This window comes from Apis cerana, linkage group LG13 (genome assembly GCF_029169275.1).
Source record: "Apis cerana isolate GH-2021 linkage group LG13, AcerK_1.0, whole genome shotgun sequence".
Lineage (NCBI taxonomy): Eukaryota > Metazoa > Arthropoda > Insecta > Hymenoptera > Apidae > Apis > Apis cerana.
This window is the reverse complement of record NC_083864.1, coordinates 9,952,561-9,973,097: the sequence shown is the minus strand read 5'-3', so window position 1 is coordinate 9,973,097 and position 20,537 is coordinate 9,952,561. Positions and strand designations below refer to the sequence as shown.

Genomic DNA, 20,537 nt, shown 5'->3' with positions numbered 1-20,537 from the left:
TCCTGCCCTTGACAATAGCCTATTTACCCGAAGCAAACCGCCTTTATATCGTGCTTATTAGTGATAAGAGGGGTTCAACCACCCACCTGCGTGTGCATCGCCTGTCCCTCTCTCTTTTTCTCTACCTCTCTACATATTTCCTCTAAACGTACTCGCAAACGAGCGAACGGCCACGAGTGCGCGCGCGTGCACTCTTTCGCGTGTGTGTTGTACACGTGAAAACGCCCGCGTGTGTCTGCTCTCTGTATCATCGTGTATACAAGTATTTCTTTATATGTGTCTGTGTGTGTTACGCGCCAACCATTGTGGACCACGCAATAAATTTTGCATTATTTGACGCGATAAACAGGTGCACAAATAATTCTAACTCAAAAAAGAAATTCCTTAAAGTTTTTGAATAATTCTTTAATGAAGATATTCACAAATGCAAAATATGTAAATGGTGACGAATACTGTTGACCTCAGATTGCGTGTAATCCGTCGCCCTAGGATATCGCCAGAGTTGCGAGTCGCGGCAAAGGAAACTAGACAAAACCGCGTGACAGGTGGAACTTAGAACCTACTAACAATTACGATCATAAAAAGCTGAATATATAGCTTTTATGTTTATCAAGAAATTAATACAAAGAATCTTTGACTTTCATCGACAGAATTAACCGTTTCCTAATTCTTTAATCTTGGAAAACACGGTTAGTCAATAATACACTTTTGTCTGAATTGCATCGAAAAGAGATTCATGCGACGCTCTTAGTACATATTAAGTGCACATGCACTGTGGTGGCGTGTTATTGCTTATTTACCCCCGACACGTGCTTCCACCGTTGGCGTGCTTCAAGTACAATGATATCGACGACAACCTTTCCATGATAAAAGCAGAACAGCAGACACGTTGCGCAAAAAATACAATTGTCCAACAATTTAAATATAATTTCTTAAATTTCTATCATGTTAATGAAAATAGTGATATCCATACGATTCTATTTATTGAAACATCTATGCCAGTGAAAAAATCATTTCTAACGGAAGTGTGTCCTTTGAACTAAATTGCTTTAACAACGTGGGTGGGAACGCGCATTCTACTACAATGAAGAATTGACATAACATGTTTGAATGTAAAATATGTGTTATAAATTGATTATCTATAACTTGTGTACCATTTAAATGGTACAATATTACGTTTATCAGAGGAATTGCAAAATTCTTCGCGACAACGGCCTTTTCGATCGTCATTGGGACGATGTCTTCGAGCAGGGGTTTAGTCTCCCCTTCAGGAGGTCCCGTTGTTCTCTGCGGTCACGTGAAGAAACTAAAGACTCAAAAGAAAAAGTACTTTGTATTGCGTGGCGAAGCACCAGGATATCCAGCATGTCTTGAATATTATGATAGTAAAAAGAAATTTGAAAACAGACAACCACCGAAACGTAGCATTTTATTGGACAGTTGCTTTAATATTAATAGACGCGTAGATACTAAACACAAACATGTTATTGCATTATATACGAAAGATGAATGCTTTTGCTTAATTCTGGAGAGTGAAAAAGAACTAGATGAATGGTTAAAAGCGATGCTTTTACTTCAGAGCGGAGATGTAGCTGATGGAGAGCAACCTCGGCCTATATTTGGTAATGCGCTATTATTGTTTGAATTAGAATTAAAATGCATTGAAGACGAAATGTTTCATATATGAAAAAAATTTCTAAATTTAAAATTAATAATTGACATTTACAATAGATACATCATACAATAATGATGTTTTAATTTATATCTTAATCTTTCAATCAATTGTTTGTTTTAATCTTTCAACCTATTTTACAAATGTTATTATTTATTATTGTTTATTATTATTATTATTTATTATTATTTATTATTATTATTATTTATTATTATTTATTATAATTTTATGATATAAAATCGAAGATTTAAATAAAAAATGTATTTGTTTTTAATAAATAAAAAAGAAATATTTTTACGAATATATATTTTGTTATAATTTTTTATGAATGTATTTTATTAAATATTTTTTTTAATTTATTAATTATATTTTATATTAATTGAAAGAAGTTACAAAATATAAAATAAAAAATGATTTTTAATAAAAATTTAATAAAAATTGCAGATATTACATAGATAATAAATTATATATATTATATAGATAATAAATTATAATTAATTTAATAATTTATAAATAATTCTTATAGAGTTTACAAATATTTTGATACATTATACATGTTATAAAACATTATGCAATTTTTTAATGAATTGTAAAGTTAAGTGAATATTATTATTGAATATCATTTGCTTTTTTTTTTAATAAATGTAGATTCATAATAATTTATTGATTTCACAATATTATTCTATGTTGTGTATTACTGTACATGTATATATTACATTATAATGAGAAATTAATATAATATTTTATTTCAGAGCACGTATGGCAAGTTACAATGCAAAAAAAAGGACTAGGTGAACGAAAGAATATTCATGGTCCCTATAGACTATGTTTAACTGATAGAACATTAAGCCTAGTAAAAATTGGAGCAAAGGATAATTCAGATTCTATAGAATTTCCTGTAAGCTCATTATCTAAATATAAATAAGATTTATAAAAATAAATTTTTATTATTTTATTAAAAAAACAGAAACTAACACAAAATGTTTGTTTTATAGCTAATTTGCATCAGAAGATGTGGATATATGGATCGTATTTTCTATATGGAAGTAGGTCGTTCAGCAGTCACTGGTGGTGGTGAATTGTGGATGGAAGCTGAAGATAACAATATTGCACATAATATGCATGCTGCTATTATGAATTCTATGAGCAATTCTAGTAGCAGTAAAGATGATGTGGGACCACGTCAAAGAGTGCGTAGTTCTTCTGCTACTGAAGCTAGCAAGCCAATTTTTGTATTACCACATCGATATACTGGACAAAGATTCTATAATTCACCATTAGGTAAGTTTTAGTTTTGAGGAATTATATTTTTCTTTGCATAATTTAACAGAATATCAGTTATGGTTTATAATAATCTTCTCAAAAGCTGATCTCTAAAATATATTTTTCATTTATGTAAATATGATGATGTGTTTATGATATTTTGATTTTATCTTGAATACTAAACATTTTACACGAAAATACCTTTGTACAAACATTATCCTATAAATCCTTTTGTTTTTATGTGTAAATTGTCTTCTTTTTCTTTTCTTTTTTTTTTCTGTTTTTTTTTTTTTTACATCAGACCATAACTGCACTACATTATATGCCTTGATATTGGCTGAATCATGAACTGTACAATTGAAAACTCAGCTTTAGAATAACACAAATGGGTTGCGGGTATTACAGAGGAACACAGGACGCACGAGGAGCAGGTGGACCCAGTTCAAGATCAAGAGCAGTCTAATCAGACTCAGAGTACCTCTTCTTGCAATACAATCACGGGTCTGTTTTCTGTCATTGTAGTTGTATGCTTCTTTCTTTCATAAGATGTGGGCATCAAAGGGTGATAAACACAATTATAATTCAACATATTCAAATTTATTGTTAGAGAAGTTTTGTTATACACAGCCTGTCCAAAGATTTTTGATCGAACAAGTAATTGTATAAAAGAAAAATATATAATTCACTTTTTTCTCTTAATGATATTTTAATATTTTCTATGAATATTTGAAAATATTTGAATTTAAAATTGATAACAAATTCAATTCATGATAAAAAATTCAATTTAACGTGATTTGTATTGTATTGCAAATTGTTAATATTTCTATAAAATAGTTCTCTAATTATTTAATATTGATGATTAATTGAAAATTTTTCGACGAAAAATGTAAGGTTTTATTGACAGCCGTGCTCGAAAGCGAGTTCCTAGTATTGCACAATATGTTTCAACATTCACATGACGTTAACGGACATACATATTAACGAGGCCGAGTAGAACAAAAACAAATGTATTGCATACTTTAAAAACAGAAATTCATTTAATTCCTAAAAATTGATTAATGATAATTCTTTTATATAACTTTTCACGTTTATGATGCTCTCGTATATATAAATCATTATTTTCTTCCATAAATTTCTTTTAATTGAGTCTCAATTGTTATCATTATTATTACGTCAATATTAGCACGTCGATTAAATTTTTATAAGAATGGAAAAAGAAAAATAATTGTGCGACAGTGAGAGCTGTATGGTTTGCAGTCGTTGCTGGTACCGGGGCTGGTGGGACTGCTGGGATTGCCTCGACTAATACCAACTGTGCCACTACCGCTAGACGTCGTCATTCGGTAGCGAGTCAACCCCATTCCATCAATAATTCCCAATCCGTTCATGTTATAACAACAAGTACAACTACAACAACTACCACTACTATTACCATCACTATGACCGCTACCGTGACCACCACAACCACAACCGCGACAATATCCCATCAGAGAACCTTGTCGCTGCCCTTAGCTGCCATTATCAATCAAATGCAATCATCTAAAAGATCAGTTTTACGCTGTATGTATTTTTGTTTCGTCATACGATAAATCAGCAAGAGATATTTGTTTCTCTTTCAGTGTCTTTGCCTCGCTGTTTCCTGTTTTTTTCTATCCCTTTTACTCTCTGTACTTTATCCCCTTCTATGAGAATCCAAATGAACATAATCGAAATCGAAACTACTTGTTGTTGCGTCATATATAATTTACGATCTTTTCACGAGATCTTCGCGTTATCGTGGATATGCAAGCTTCTATTCGCATGCGATCAATTGCACGATATTTCATAATGAAGAAAAGCTTCCTTTTTCGTTCCTCTCGTTGTGGCAAAACAATCAATGGAATATTTTCTACAATATTCAATTTTAATGATGTCATGTTTTCTTTTTTTACCAGATTCCTTACCCTTCTTCATATGCAAAATATTTTTCCTCGACTACTTTTTTCTTTTTCGCAATATATATATATATATATTTATATCTTGCGTGTTGATAATATACATATATATGTGGTATATATATATTTCGTCTTACTATTCCCATATTTGAAAATATCTTTTTAATCATTGTTTATTGCTTGGTTTAAAATACATGTTTTAAATGAATAACAAACTATATATTTAAATATGCGTAAATATTATACAGATCTATGGAATCATTTGAAATGAACTAACCGCTGCTATGCTGGGAGGATGGCTGCTTTTCGAATTTTGTTTATTAAATTAAATATTTCTTAACAATAAATCTTATTAAATACATTTCTAGGTGCAAATGGACGTGACAGATGTGACAGCTTGCCATCGAGGGGTCGTACTACCAGCGAAAGTCATCCAACATCGATAATAAGTCATCCTAGGAGTTCTCATTTTGTGTCTCATGTGATGAGACCGCATTCTATGTATGTGAAAGGCGTTTCCTATTCACCGCCAATCTCTTCGATGCCTATTAGTCCTGCTTCCGGTGCATGTTCCACGGATTCTGCAGGATCGTCTCTTTCAATGGATGATGGTGGCGAAAATGTGTTAGAAGAGGGTACTGTTTCAAGATATGGACATTCTTTGACGCCTGACGAACCTGTTATTTTGGAGGAAAATGGCGACGATTATGCTCCATGGTCCACATCACATTCGCATCATAAATATTCACCAAATTTTAAATCTCATTCTCCTTCCCAGGTGAGTTCAAACAAAGTTGATAGATTTTAGAAATATAAAATGAGATAGTTTTAAAAATTTATAAAACTTGATTTTTTTATTGAAATATGAAGCCATATTGCTTTAATTAAAAATAATATATTTAATATGTATTTAATATATTAAAATCTTCTTCATAGCCTCATATATATATATCTATATAAGCTTACTCACAATTATGAGTCATTTTTAAGTGATGATTAACTATTCTTAGCATTACAATTTATATTTTTAGTCATTCTTGGCACAGTTTAACAAGATTTCGTTATTTCATAGATTTTCTTGAAAATTTACTTTGTTTTAACAAAAATTAAATTTTTAAAATGAAAATATATGTTCAGTAAACGATAATAAAACTCTTATCTTCAGTTATTATATATTATTGTATGTTTATTTTATTTCTTTATGATATAATTTGAAATTATAAAATATATTTTTATGAAATATTCTATCAAAAATAAAAACGTTAATTTAAAAAAAAATCTAGGAACTACTAACATAAGAATTTATTATTAAGTAAATATATGACAATATGTTAAAACATTGAAGATTATATTGCATCATTATTGTGAAATTTTATCATTTAATGATTGCATCATTTAATAAAGATAGTGACAAAATAATAATGCGCACAATTTTACTGTGTTTACAGCAAAGTTCCTATTTAGAAATGTGCAGTCCTTGTGGATCGAGTCCTGGCCCAAGTGGAGCTTACATGCCAATGAGTTCAGGAACAGGACACTCGCATTCACGAGGATCTTCACTTGTAGAGGAATCAAATACTTTACCAGAAGGTTATGTACCTATGGCACCTGTTGGAAATAATGGATATGTTGATATGGATCCTTCGCATAATCATAATGGTCATTTTCCCGATGATTTATCGCATGGTGGCAGTAGTTGTTCCGTTACTTCTGGTACACCTAGCACAGATTTACGGTTTTCCGAGTACCATCTAGATAAAGTAACAAGTTTTCTTCCACCTGGAGACGATTTGCAAGCTAGACCAGCAAGAGCCTATTCCATTGGTTCTCGACCAGAACCTATAAAAAGTCATCGTAAAAATAGGTATAAAACTTTATATTAATTCTATTTGTTTGTATCGAAAGAGAATTTTTCATGTGAAAATAAACCATCGAGTAATTGTATTTTTATTTGATTTTGAACAGATTGGATATTACTCAGCAAGACGTTAGTAGAGTACGAGCATTCTCTGTAGGTAGCAGATCCAAAAAACCTGAACTCGGGAAATTAGTGAATGTAGTTACTGCACCATTACCAGTTGGTTGTGAAAACTCAAGTTCCAATAAATCGAACTCTGCACCGTTATTGTCGAGTTCTTGGGGTCATAATTCTATAACTTCTGAAAGAATGGAGGATCTAATGGAATTGGACTTTACGAAACCCAGTATTTCTACAACCTTTAATTCACCCCCTTCATCTTATTCACAACCGCAATCTCAGTCACATTCGTTCTCTACTGCCACTGACACCAGTTCCTATGTTGATATGTCTCCTGGACAACCACCCTCGTCAACCACTGCCCCATACGTGGATATGAGCCGCATAAATAAGGTATTTTTGGATTGAAATTAATTTCTTTGTAGTATATAATATTGCATGTATATAATCTATAAAATTGATTTTGCTGTAAAATTAATTCGCTTTTCGAATAGTTTTTAACATAATTATTTTGTATTAATTTTTGAGTGCTCCATTACGTATTTTTCAGATTAATCGTAATAACAATAATAATACAATCACTGCCAATCAAAATCATAGTCACATTCATGTATCGTCCTCTGCTTCCATACATAAACCCGTAATTACTACATTGAAGCCGGTGGAAGAAGCAGAAGGACCATACATGAGAATGGATGGTATAATGGAGGATTGGTCACAATCCGGTAGTAGTCCTAAGCTAATTTCATCGCCTATGCAAGAAGAAAGTGTGCAATCAAATGGACCGCCAGGTAAAAGATTTGTTTGATTTTTTTAAAATGTATTAATTAATTAACTTAAATTATTTTTCAATACTAAATTATGCAATTTAATATTTCTTAAAAGTATTTATTTATATATTTATTAATATTTACATATGATGTGTTTTAGGAGCCACGAGAACAGCACCGGTCGATCTTCCACGGCGTCCACCTGCCGACTATGTTGATATGAATTTCAAACCAAGAACAAGTTTAGAACAAGATTACATAAATATGAACATGAGTAATCGAAACAATCGTAAACCAATGGGAACGCGAACCGGTAATCGTAAAGAGAAATCACGTTCGCAGCCAATTGCGATCCAAGCGGGAAATAAACCTATAAAAACGCCTAGTTTCTTACCTTTAAACGGAAGTCCGGAATCGGAAAGTTTAGCGAGTACACCCGCATCGCCTCCCCGAGCAACTCCAACAGGTTCCTCAGCGACTATTTTCCCTTTCTCCTTGAATAGTCCTCAATCACCCGAGAAATCATTTACTCATCAGAAGAATACCGATGAATCTTCAGAACTGAATATGACCCTTAAACATAATAATGATCGTACTATTGCAGATGCTACAAATGGTAGAGTTAGCACGATCAATTCTATTTCTGTAACAGATGCAAATAGTACTTTGTCGAAAGTAATAATTAAAGATAGAGCATCTAGTCCTACAGGGAAGGATAATCAAGTTAACCGCATAATATCAAACAACTCATTGACCTCGCAAGATAATACATTGAACAATGTAACAAAAAAGTTTTCTGATTTAAATGTATCGAAGCCACGTTTGATCACTGCGTCCCCAAATACCAGTCCCACGTTATCTGGCTTTAAGCCAACTATTGAAAAACAACCATCGTCTCCTAAATTGCCAGATGAAACACCAACACCTACACCTACCGCAATACCAAGTCCATTAGAAAAAGAGAATTTTGATAAAGTGCAAGCTGCTGCGGAAATTTTGCACTATGCTAGTCTAGATCTTCCTGAAGTTGGTAATGCGGCACCTATGTCGCCAGCATCCCAAGAAGGCTTCAATTACGCTAAAATCGATTTCGCTAAACTTAAGCAAAACTAAACAGCTATGCATATATATATATATATATGTATGTATATGTGTGTGTATGTGTATATATATATATATATATATATATATATACACACATATATATATATATTTAACGGCATCAATGTAATATGCGTGTGCGTCACATGTCATGAAATGCTGACTTTCTTTCTTTGATTACATTGACAAGTATCCATAGGACAATCGATCGTTCTAACATTGGTCGAGCTAAATGAAAAGATTAATTAGATTAGAGTATTGATTATAAAACTTAAAATAATTAATTTTTTTTTCTTGTTCTCAATTTTTAAAATGAGATCATTTTATCTATTATATCTATTGTATACGGTCCCAAAAAAGTGAGAGATTACTGGCTATAATTTTGGTGATTTCGTATCTGATATTGTTTTTTATTGAGCATGGTAACGATTATGGGAAATATTGTTATAAATTTAACGATCTTTCGACTCGGAGACGAAATGTATTTGCATGTTGTTTTCCAATATTCTCCGGTTTTTAAAACGTTTTGTTTTGTTTTGTTTTTTTTTTTCTTTTCTTTTTTTATACGAAATATTTTTTCGACAAATAACGTTGATATTAAGTAAAAATTTTATCCATTCTATTTGCTCTACGAGCAAAATGTTTTGTAAAAAGTATTATCTTATGTATAAAGATATGTAGGATATATTTTAAATTTAAAAAAGAAAAAGTAATAGTATTTACCGGTAATTTTAAATCTATTTATAGATATTACAGCGATTGATTTAATGTTATTAATCATGTTAATTTTTGTAAATTTAATTGGACACCTTTAATAACGTTACGTACTACCAAAAAAATATGAATTAATTGTAAGTAAACAAATATTTCTATTCTCAGCATGAGAGACGAGCGTTTCTGGCCAATGTTGGATCGATGCTAAATTTTAAAAATTTTTATTTCAGGCAGGTGTATTACAATGAACATATACGTATTACATTATGATTCACGCTTTTACGTATGAAATTATCGAAATACTGTTTCACGTCATATTTTCACACTATTGTACATTTAAATAAAAGTGTACGTGCTCGCGCCCGTACGTATCTCTACATGTTCATCCAAATATACACATACACATACGCATTTACAGGGTATTCTGTAAAAGATGGTACAACAGTGGAAAGAAATGATTGGTTATGTAAAAATAAATTAAAGACCAGTCTTAACGAGACGTTGTTGCTAAAAAAAAAGTAGAAAAGAAAAATGTTTCTTAATACTTAATACCGATTTCATGAATTCGATTTTAACGAGATACTTCTCCTCGCACTTTAAGTATAGTTTGGATATAAATTATATCATATCGTGTATATATACATATTATGAAGATATATATATTATATTATAATATAATATATATATTACGTTATATAATACGTATATTATTAATGGTTAAAGCAGTGGATATTGCTGTTCTTCATTATGCGATTCTTACATATGTGTATATATATATATACATACATATAAATACATACATATATATATATATATTTATATTTATATATACACATATATAAAATAATTACTTCGAATGCTTCTCTGAAGAGATAAAAAAAATGACATGTTGATTGTATTATTGTATAATAATGTTGTTGTAACATGTACATTGTTCGATTTAAGATTATTATTTGACTGACACTAGTTGAAGTAAGTTTTTATTTTAAAAAAAATCGAAGCATACGCGAAATCTTTTTTTGTTGCAGATTAACAAGATGTCCGTCCAGTTGAAATAGATCGCGTTATAATAACTTTTTAGTTTCCTGGTAAAAGGAGTTCTGTTTGATTTAAGAATTAACATGTAAATATAGACTCTTTTGCAAATTATAAAACATGAGAATTTTATTGTTTTACGATCATAGATTGTTATTTTTTCTTTTCTTTTTAATTTTTTTTTTTTTTTTTTTTTTGTATTAAAAGACAGTATTTATTTTTTGATCATTAAGTTTTTTTTCCTTCAAAAGAATCAATTTGTTGATTAATTATCTATTCATGATGAATGATTTATAATATTATATCTTAATGAGAGGAAATAATAATTTTAGAATTATTATATATATAGTTATCATGTAGGCTATCTATTTTTTAATAACATTTTAATATACTTATTTTATTTATTTGATGTTATGAATTTTAATATTTAATCTAAAGTTGAGTTTTTAATAATTAAATAAAAATTCATAGGCAAAGTATGCAAAATGAAATCCATGATCACATATAATGTGTTCATCTATGATTTTTCTTTTTATACTCATTTGTTTTTAATATTTTAATATCGATTTAAAAAAGAAATTCATCAACCAAATTTAATAGCTTTACAATCATTCTTTTTTTTTAATTTAAAAAAAAAAATTACATTAGCTAGTGCTAAAATTGGGGAATATTAATTAATTCCTTTATGTGTAGATGTACATTAAAAAAGAAATGTATAAATTAAAAGAAAGTAATGTTGGCTTAAATGTATATATAAAATTTAAATATAATATCTATAATGATAATTAAATTATTTTACTGATACGTCAAATATTTATTTTAATATTGAATAATTTAAGAATATCTATTTAGAAAATCGGCTATAATTTTTCCTTTGTAATATGCCATGAAAGAAACTTGTATTAATATACAAAAGTTTTAGATTTTTTTTTTTTTTTTTTAATCATTATATTTTTAGAAATTATATTAGTATTCTCAGGTTTCAAGTGTAATTAATAAATATTAAAACTTTAAACTTAAGTAAATTATTGCTTATTTATAATTATATTCATTATTAACATGTATCTTTTGTGGACTGAATTGTTTCATATAATTTTTAATATCTTTCATGACAGAGCATAAAAGAATATAATAGATTTAAGAAAATAATAATAAGGTATCCTCTTTGTATTTACAATACAAATGACTAAAATATCATTATAATGAATGTTGAAAAATAACTAAAAAAGTGTGCCAATTATATTCATTCGCGTGACATTTCAGTACTATCAACAGTTTTATGTAATATCTATGGCCTTTGGTTTATAATTAACATTAAACTTGTTTGATATCAGCTAAATAATAAAAACAAGAATAATGACGAAAATTTATATCAAATTTTCAAGATTAACAATTATCTATAGATAAGACTTTTTAACCTATTAAATTAAATTATTCTCGGTTATTAGACTGTTGCATAATAAATGTCGTTTTGAGATAAATGGTATCAATAAGTATTATAATTCCTCTTAAAAGAAAATTTTTAAAATCAAAGTGAGGACCATCTGAATATATTTTCGCAATTGAGAAACTTTTTGAGAATTTATAATTAATCGTTATACATCTGATAATATATGTACAATATTTGTAATGTAATTATTATCTTTTTTTTTATTATAATTAATATTGTGATATAAAGATATAATGTTTAAAAGAAAATTAGAATTGGAACTTCTTGTAAACTTTCTTTATTCAATTTATCGTTTTTCTTATAATTCATTTTTTTCGGAAAGTTTCTCAATTGTATTATTAAGTCTCGAAAAATGCGATATCAAATACTTAAAAAAAAAATTTTTTAATCAAAATGAAAAATCATTTGACACATATTTGTAATAGTATAACACAAGTGAAAATAATTAATTATGGAATGTTTTATGACTTTGAAAAATGGTTGAAATGAGATCTCGTCCGAAAGTGATATCTATAATTTAAAATTATGATTTAAATGATTTTAAATTTAAAATTAAAAAAATTTTTTAAATATAAAATTAATATTTCATGATCATCTATTTCTTTCATCTATTTCTTTTTTTTATTTTTCGTTATTTGTACACTATTCTTCCTACGTTTTCTTTTAAAATGGATCATTTAATATATAAAAAATATTTAAAAAATCTGATTTGACAAATCATTTGTTTAAATACATTATTATTTAAAATGTATAAAGTAAAAGAAAGAATTATTAACACATTGTCATAATATTTAAAAAAAATCATAATTTTTGAACGAATTATACAAAAAAAAATTATTGGTAGTACAAAACTTTTGGAACATTTTCAATAAAACTTTAATATTTACTACAAATTTATCAATTTTAATTGTAATGATTTTTTATTAAAATTGTTAATAATTAAACGTTTAAAATATATTCTTTTCTTTCTATTAATTATTACAGCAAAATTTATATACATTCCCAAAAAATTTCAAGGATTAAAAGGATTAAAAATAATTTTCTCACTGTTTTTTTCCACGCCAATTATACTTTTCGTCCATTTTCGTGCAACGATGCCTTTAAAAACATTTCTTTGTTTATCATTAGCAGCGTAAAACTGGAAGGCCAATATAATCTGTATATCCGGAGCAAACACATGCAGCAGTATCCCGCAAACAATCGGGGGCGAGAAGTCGGTAAGTACGAAAAGTCACGATAAACTTTCCCCGTTCACGTTTTACCGTGAATGTGGAGCGGATTACGTGCCAGCAGGGCCGAAAGATGGATGAAGCGTGCATGTTTACAGAAACTGTTAGGATTTCATGGCGTTTCAAGTGGCCTCCCTACGGCGTTTCCCTTATTTTCACCAAATTGGCCCGTCCTCGCCTTCATGGACACGTCAAGGTACTTAACTGCAGGTAAACATACCCTAAATCATGAAGCCAGGACGAGGGATGGAACCGATCTTACTTCTCATAAAATTGCACTGTATCGTGAGCAACCATTGTCACGTCGTTATATACGATGCCCGCTTCTGTACAAGCATTGTACCGTTCGCACTGTATTCTTGTTATTAGGGGACAGGTAAGCTGTGCATCAGCGGTTCCCGAATGCTTCCTAATCTCGACCAAAAAGAATAGGAATTTTATTTAACGTGTGCCTCAACATTGGTATCTCGTCACGGCAGGTAAGAATTTTGAAAATATCGGGATTTAAGTAGCATTGTAGTAGCATTTTTTCAATTTTCGAGAGTGAATGAAGCTTGACAGAAGAAATTATTTAAAAAGGATGATTGATTATTTTTAAAATAAAACAATCAATTAAATATTTATTTCTTACGATCGATACGAGTTTTATTCAGGTTGGAGAAGTTATTAATCAGGAAAATTATTCAATCTTGTTATAGAAAGAATTATTCTTTTTTTCTGGATAAAAACAGAGAAGACGATCAATCGTTTTTAATACGGAATCAAATATCATTTCGACGAACCGTTACGTTTTCTTTTATTCTCTTATTATTTAGTTAGGTTCTCGGAGCCAATCGGTGAAACGGCGCCCGCCGTTTACGAGAACACGTTACTGGCCCCCAAATGTGGACAAGCTGATTGCTGCCGAGCTGATTAGAAAGAACGGGACGTTTTTATTTACGAGGGTTTCGTTGACATATCAACCCCCGAACTTTCGTTGCGCATGTACGAGATGCGTGGGTGGAGCTCGAGTAGGCGTCGCGACGCCGGTGGCCGGGCTTCCATAGGTACCTCAACGAGGCAAGGAAAGATCGATTCAGATATTTTCAAGGAGAAACGCTACCATTGCTGCCAGCTTCCATCTTTCGACCATATTATATACGAGGTATGTGAACGTCTCGATATTCCTTGTGATATTTTTTAATCCTCTTATTTGATGTATAAATACTTTCTAAATGCCATAATAATATTGAGAAATAATTTCATAAATTTATGAGAAATTGAAGAAAACTATGATTCATAAGGAATGACAATACGAACGTCTCGATATTCCTTGTGAACTTTTTAATCCTCTTATTTGATGTATAAATACTTTCTAAATGCCATAATAATATTGAGAAATAATTTCATAAATTTAGAGAAATTGAAGAAAACTATGATTCACAAGGAATGACAATACGTCTCGATATTTCTTGTGAACTTTTTAATCCTCTTATTTGATGTATAAATACTTTCTAAATACCATAATAGTATTGAGAAATAATTTTATAAATTTAGAGGATGAGAAATTGAAGAAAACTATGATTCATAAGGAATGAGAATACGAATGTCTCGATATTCCTTGTGAACTTTTTAATCCTCTTATTTGATGTATAAATACTTTCTAAATACCATAATAATATTGAGAAATAATTTCATAAATTTAGAGGATGAGAAATTGAAGAAAACTATGATTCATAAGGAATGAGAATACGAATGTCTCGATATTCCTTGTGAACTTTTTAATCCTCTTATTTGATATATAAATATTATCTAAATAATAATAATATTGAGAAATAATTTCATAAATTTAGAGAAATTGAAGAAAACTATAATTCCTAGGGAATGAGAACAACAAGTCATTTTATGTCTTAAGAACAGTCCAAAAAGAATTGAGATATAAATTTCATTAATATATAAAATAATCCGAAAGAGATTCGATTGAAAAGAGGAAAAACAAATAATAAGAAAGAAATATCAAATATCTCTCGATTCCATAAAACATCTATTCACTTTTTCTCGAACTCGATCGATTAAGATTTTTCCTACTGGAAAAACTGGAGATCCCGCGAACGGGTTGTATAGGTAAATCGACTTGTCGAGAGTTGCGCGCGTGTGGGTCGTGTGGGTCGCCGGTAAACGAGAAGGGGGTGCAAGCCTCGGGGATTGGAGGCCAGGGGTTGAAGCCATTACCGTCACAAAGCTACCACCAGATTGCCGTCGGGGCTTACGTTGGTCTCTCCTCGTCTCTCCCTCTCTCTCAACCACTCTACTCCCCCATCTTGCCCTCCTTCTCGCTCGGTTCGTTCGTATTCATGATTTAAATTCAATTGCCTTTTATCTGCCATCCTGGGGCCCCGGAGTCGTTGATGATGGAATCGCTGAGATCAGAGGATCCGGTGTATTTCCTCCTCCTTCCTCTTTCTCTCTTTCTCTGTATCTCTTATCTTTCCTCCGCTCAATTTTCCTCGACCCGTAGATTCGTATTTGTGCATCTCTCGCGAAGATGCAATTGAAATACTTGAGAAGAGGAGAGTTTTATTTGGCGCACAGAGTCTAAGTCTCGATTTTGCGACATATGGAATTAATTCAATTGTAATAATATCAATGTATCAAGTTAGTTATAGGTTATGTTATATTTTTAGGAATCGTGTATTGGCTTTGTATTTCTCGTATCTCTATTTATAGTTCAAGTAGTTTCGTAGTAATGGATTTGGCAATATTATTAATTTAAAGAGAATTTATGATAATTATATCTATTCAAAGAACTAGAAACAGTCAGCGATTTAATTTTAAAATTAACATTTTACTGTTGCAATATTCCGCGAATCCTTATCGTTGGAAAATTCATTTCACTTTATTGGTGCTCGATCATTACTGATATACGTAATCTACAATTACTATAAAAAATAATTTTAGATATATCGTTGTAACATTTACAACGTACATTTAATGGATGTTCCAAGTCAGTCGAATCTTTCACGATGTTTTAACTTGAAAAAAAGAAGTAGTACATACATTTCGAATCTCGACAGTCATAATCATTTCTCTCTCTTTTCTCCTTATTTTACTCGTGTCTTTCGTGTTATCATTTTTCTTGTGTGTCCAACAGCCACGCAGAGTTTCTCAAATGAGAAAGAAATAAGAGGAACTTCATCTCGAGTTTTTGTAGGCGGGATCGTTAAAAGTGAACTTACACGGTAGTTGCTTCTTAACTCGTAGACCTCCATAGAATCGAATCCGACAATTTTTCGAAGGGCAAGCAAGCCGGACGGATATTATGGCGGCACTAAACAGATTCGTCAACGCCACGCGACCGTGTCCCTGAGCTCAGGGCCGAAAGGAGCTATCCCCGAGTCCTTGGAGAGACGATGTCATCCCTTCGAGTATTTCTCCCGTTCGCGTGCCGTGCATCCTTCACGAAGCCCACGATTTTCCTTTGCCTTTTAACTTTTTCCAAAATTATCCAGTTTCCCAAATTTATCCCGTTACCGTCCCTTCCTTCTCTCCATCTTTTGATCAATTTTAATTAAGGGGAAAGACTCTTACTACTCCTCCAAATCCAACTCCAATTTCTTCAAACGGAGCGAAAGAGCGTAAGCGTGTTTCTAATTGCTTCGATATCGCAATACCAGCACCGTTGTTGGTGTTGTCGTGCTGCTGTTGCAACAATGAACGAAATGGAAATAAAAGTGGGGCCTGGAACGGCCTTGGGGCCACGCGCCCTAAGGTGTTTTATGGGCCCTATAATGGGGACCAGAATACCCATTCCCGTCTCTTTATGCTCCGCTGCCTATCCCCCTCTCCTCTTCATCCTCGTTCCCACCTCGTTCCTTCTCGACTTTCTTAGGCCAAGGATCGTTGCAATAAACACCGACGAGGATGGAAGAAATGGGCGGATAATAGCGATGGAAAAGGACGGGGGTAACGGAGGTAGCCGAGAGACCTACAGTCCCGGAAACTTTCATATTTACGAGGTCATCGTGCACCGGTTTACGATGGTACAATTCCTGTTTGCGAGATTACTTATTTTCATTAAAACGGTTGTCGGTAGGTGGTTGGGACAACAGGGACCCAAGGTCGTAGAGCAGTACCTAGTGCACAGTCGCTTGCTCGTCTTATTAAGGTTCTGTTCGTGTTCTATGATGATTCAACGTAAATGATGTCTTCTTTTTTTTTCTTTTTTTTTGTTTTGGAGAAAAATATGTCGCTGGGAATTGTAACAGGAATTTTTATTTGCGGAGGGACGAGCGAAAGTCTTTGTTTCGTAATCTTTTTATTATTGTTATTACTCTATTGGGCAGAAATTTTTTAGCTATCGACTCTCCTTCTGTCACTCTTTATATATGTTCGAAGGATAAGAGAAATTATGTTTGGTGTATATAAAGTATAATCGTGTGATAAAATTTTTTAATAATAAAACTAAAAGGAAACAATAATCGTCGTCGATGTGTAAAATTTATCCAAGGAACGTTTCTTCGCGTCGTATTTTTACCGTATCGTCGAGTGACAGAAGGCAGATCCTGCAACATGCAGCGAGCACACACGTGTTTTAACCAGTTGCAAAAGTCGAGTCTCTTCTCTTTTTCGAATCGTGTTACGGAAAATAGATTTTTTTAAAACGACGGCAAACATTTAAGCGATTTTTTTCGTTATACGGTCGCAAATATGAAATTAAATAAAATTTATCTGACTATTTATGGTTGTAATAAACGATGAACTCGTGATTTCATTTTATATATGAAAGCTAACGTTGAAATTATCCTTCTCCTCACAAGCGGCACACGATGAAATTCAACAGATTTTGCCGATGAGTGGCTTGATTCAGTCATTAAATCGAAATCGTTGAATAACTGAACGCAGACATTATTCAGAAGCAACGTTCGGGCCTAATGGCGGACATTAAGCTTTTAACACATCCAAGCGATTGCGATGATATCTTATTTCGAAGAGAATGTTGATAAAAAGAACTATTTACCGTATAAAATTCAGAAATCTCTATTTAAATACATCACTATAACTTTCGTTAAATGAAAACTTGAATACTTGGTAAAATTTTAACAAATGAATAACCACCAATAAATCTTATTTTCGAAAAAAGAAGAGACTGAAATCTCGAATAAGAAATTTTTCTTACAAGAAAAATAAAAAAAAGATAATTAAACACGAATTTTCGCGGAAGAAGAAAGATACGTATCGACGATTGAAAATGGCTTCGATTGATATCGAAAAGAAAACTTCGATAAGCCCACAAAAAGAGGGAGAGAGAGGACAAAAGCATACACTGTGTATTTCGTGTTTTAAAGAAGCCGATCGAGCACGGAATCATGAACAGGAGCCGTGACATCATCGTGTGTCGACAGAGCCGATTATCGGTTATCTAAGGAAATAAAGGATTGTCCTCGTTTTCGTCGAAACAGTTCCAGGAATCCGTGTTACCGTAATATCGCGGCGTGCACACCCACATCAAAGTGCCGAACGACTTCGCCAACATCGTGGTCCTCTTCACGCTCTTTGCACAGCGATAAGATTCCCTCGATATTCGAGTTGACCGGTTTTCTGCCTGTGCAGGTCGATCGCCGTCGTATGAGATACGAGATACTGTGCCTTGTATGTTTCCTCCTCTCCAACGCGGAATATTTCTGCAATAAACTAATAAAGATTAATCATCTCGAAATCCGTCTGGGAGGATGATTAAGCGAGGTAGAAATGACGATTAAATGAGGAAAGACACGAAAGTTCGATCAAATTTCTTAAATCTTTGAAACTTCGAAGCTTGATACATTTTCAATTAATTGGTAGATTTTATTGATTTCTTAATACCAGAAATTATATATTTATATAATTATGTTAAATATCAAATGAATCCATTCTGGAAACAAATACGAAAGTTGGTAAAATATATCTGTTTATTTATCAAGTTGCCCTGCAATGTAAATTCGCGTCGGATGAACAGCGCTGCTGCTGACTGTGTAATACAAAAATAGAGCCCTAAATTCCTCTCTGTCTTCGGCTCGCTTCGTCCAATGCGAACTTGGAACTTGTTGAGAAATCGATATATAAGTTTCATCGTGATAAACCAATATCCACGTGTAATCGATTGAATAAAAATATTTAATTAATGATTTGCTTTCTACGCGGTTCTCAGGTATTCCAAACACAGATAAGATTTCGTACGAAGAAGTCTTCCTCCTTTATTTTTTCCGGTACGCAAAAAAAAAAAAAAAACGACTCCATCCGTCCGCAAATACTGTCGATTTTCTTTCACGAGATAACGATCTTCATCGTTAAAAAAAAATATATCGTCGCACGCTATCGTTCGATTATGAACGTGTCGAAAATTATTTTTCAAAAGGATGCTTATTTTCATGCAAATTCACTTCTCCCCGCGAGGAAAGAAAACATTGAATAATTTACATTCTCAGTCTCTTTAAACGTTGCAGCAAAAGATAAATCATTTTCCGCCGCTTCCTTATCACTTCCTAGGTCCGTTTTATCTTCTTCTTTTTTTTCTCGAACCAACCAACGAGCTAATTCGATCATCGAGATATTGGTCTTCGTTTCTTTGTATTGCAGAGAAAACGTGCAAACAGGCAAGCCTGTCGTTCTTGATTTTATTGAACTCCTTGTATATGTCATTGCCTCGTAACGGAACTTAGATTTATCGATGGTTTCTTGATAATACGTCATTTGCGTTTTAAAATTAGATATTATTGGTGGTAAATCATTCGTGTTTGTTCATCAATTGTTTTTCTCGTTGAAAATTGTTATAAAAAATGACGAGACTCGATGGAACATTTTAATTTAGAAAATTCGTTTGGATCTTTGCGCGGCTGATAACGAAAATCGTACAATTGCTCATTTTATTGGCTTTATGATAAATAAAACTCAACTTCGACTTAAATTCTTTTCATTGCGATCATCGATTACGAATGGAACGAACGAGTGCGCTTGATCGAAAATTTTATTGGAACGTTTTCGAATTCGGGGCCATAAAATCTTTAACACGAAATAACGTGAAAAGAGTGAAAAAAAAAATTAGAAATACTTTCCCATCGATAATTTGGATATCCATATAAAGATAACATCGATAACGATTTAATATTCATAATACGATATTTCCTTCTATCCTTGGTCTTCCAAAAAAGAAGAGAAAAATACACGCAAATATTAGACAACGATCGGAAATTTTATGATTTTCATTCATTTCGTATCCACGTATACGAATAAGTCTGGCTGGCTGAAAAAAATTCCAAGATATAAAACACCAAAAACAATCAAAAACCAAATGAAAACAGCAAGCATAAAAACTCTGGAATGGCTTTATATGGTAATAATGGGCCCGCGAGAGCAGAAACATCGTCCGATGATCC

The 20,537-nt window shown here is 31.8% G+C and overlaps 1 protein-coding gene across 3 annotated transcripts; it reads left to right on the top strand.

Moving 5' to 3' along the window:
• Nucleotides 1-141: 141 nt before the first annotated feature.
• On the top strand, nucleotides 142-10,586 carry LOC107999616 (insulin receptor substrate 1). 3 transcript variants are annotated; one of them, XM_062084101.1, is made up of 10 exons: nucleotides 142-1,622; nucleotides 2,425-2,570; nucleotides 2,668-2,953; nucleotides 3,341-3,436; nucleotides 4,193-4,495; nucleotides 5,238-5,647; nucleotides 6,318-6,733; nucleotides 6,835-7,240; nucleotides 7,398-7,638; nucleotides 7,778-10,586. In XM_062084101.1, exons 1-10 carry the CDS (start codon nucleotides 1,238-1,240, stop codon nucleotides 8,728-8,730), a joined length of 3,642 nt encoding a protein of 1,213 aa, XP_061940085.1. In that variant the 5' UTR covers nucleotides 142-1,237; the 3' UTR covers nucleotides 8,731-10,586. The 3 variants fall into 3 exon arrangements, with proteins under 3 accessions (XP_061940085.1, XP_061940086.1, XP_061940087.1); XM_062084102.1 differs by lacking the exon at nucleotides 4,193-4,495; XM_062084103.1 differs by lacking the exons at nucleotides 3,341-3,436; nucleotides 4,193-4,495.
• The last annotated feature ends 9,951 nt before the right edge of the window (nucleotides 10,587-20,537 follow it).

What these genes read in the sequence shown, in the direction of transcription:
- LOC107999616 (XM_062084101.1), top strand. Translation starts at nt 1,238, where the DNA reads ATGTCTTCGAGCAGGGGTTTAGTCTCCCCTTCAGGAGGTCCCGTTGTT. An exon ending in TTCTTGCAATACAATCACGG is followed by an intron (nt 3,437 to 4,192) that starts GTCTGTTTTCTG and finishes TATGGTTTGCAG; the next exon opens with TCGTTGCTGGTACCGGGGCT. An exon ending in GCAATCAAATGGACCGCCAG is followed by an intron (nt 7,639 to 7,777) that starts GTAAAAGATTTG and finishes GATGTGTTTTAG; the next exon opens with GAGCCACGAGAACAGCACCG.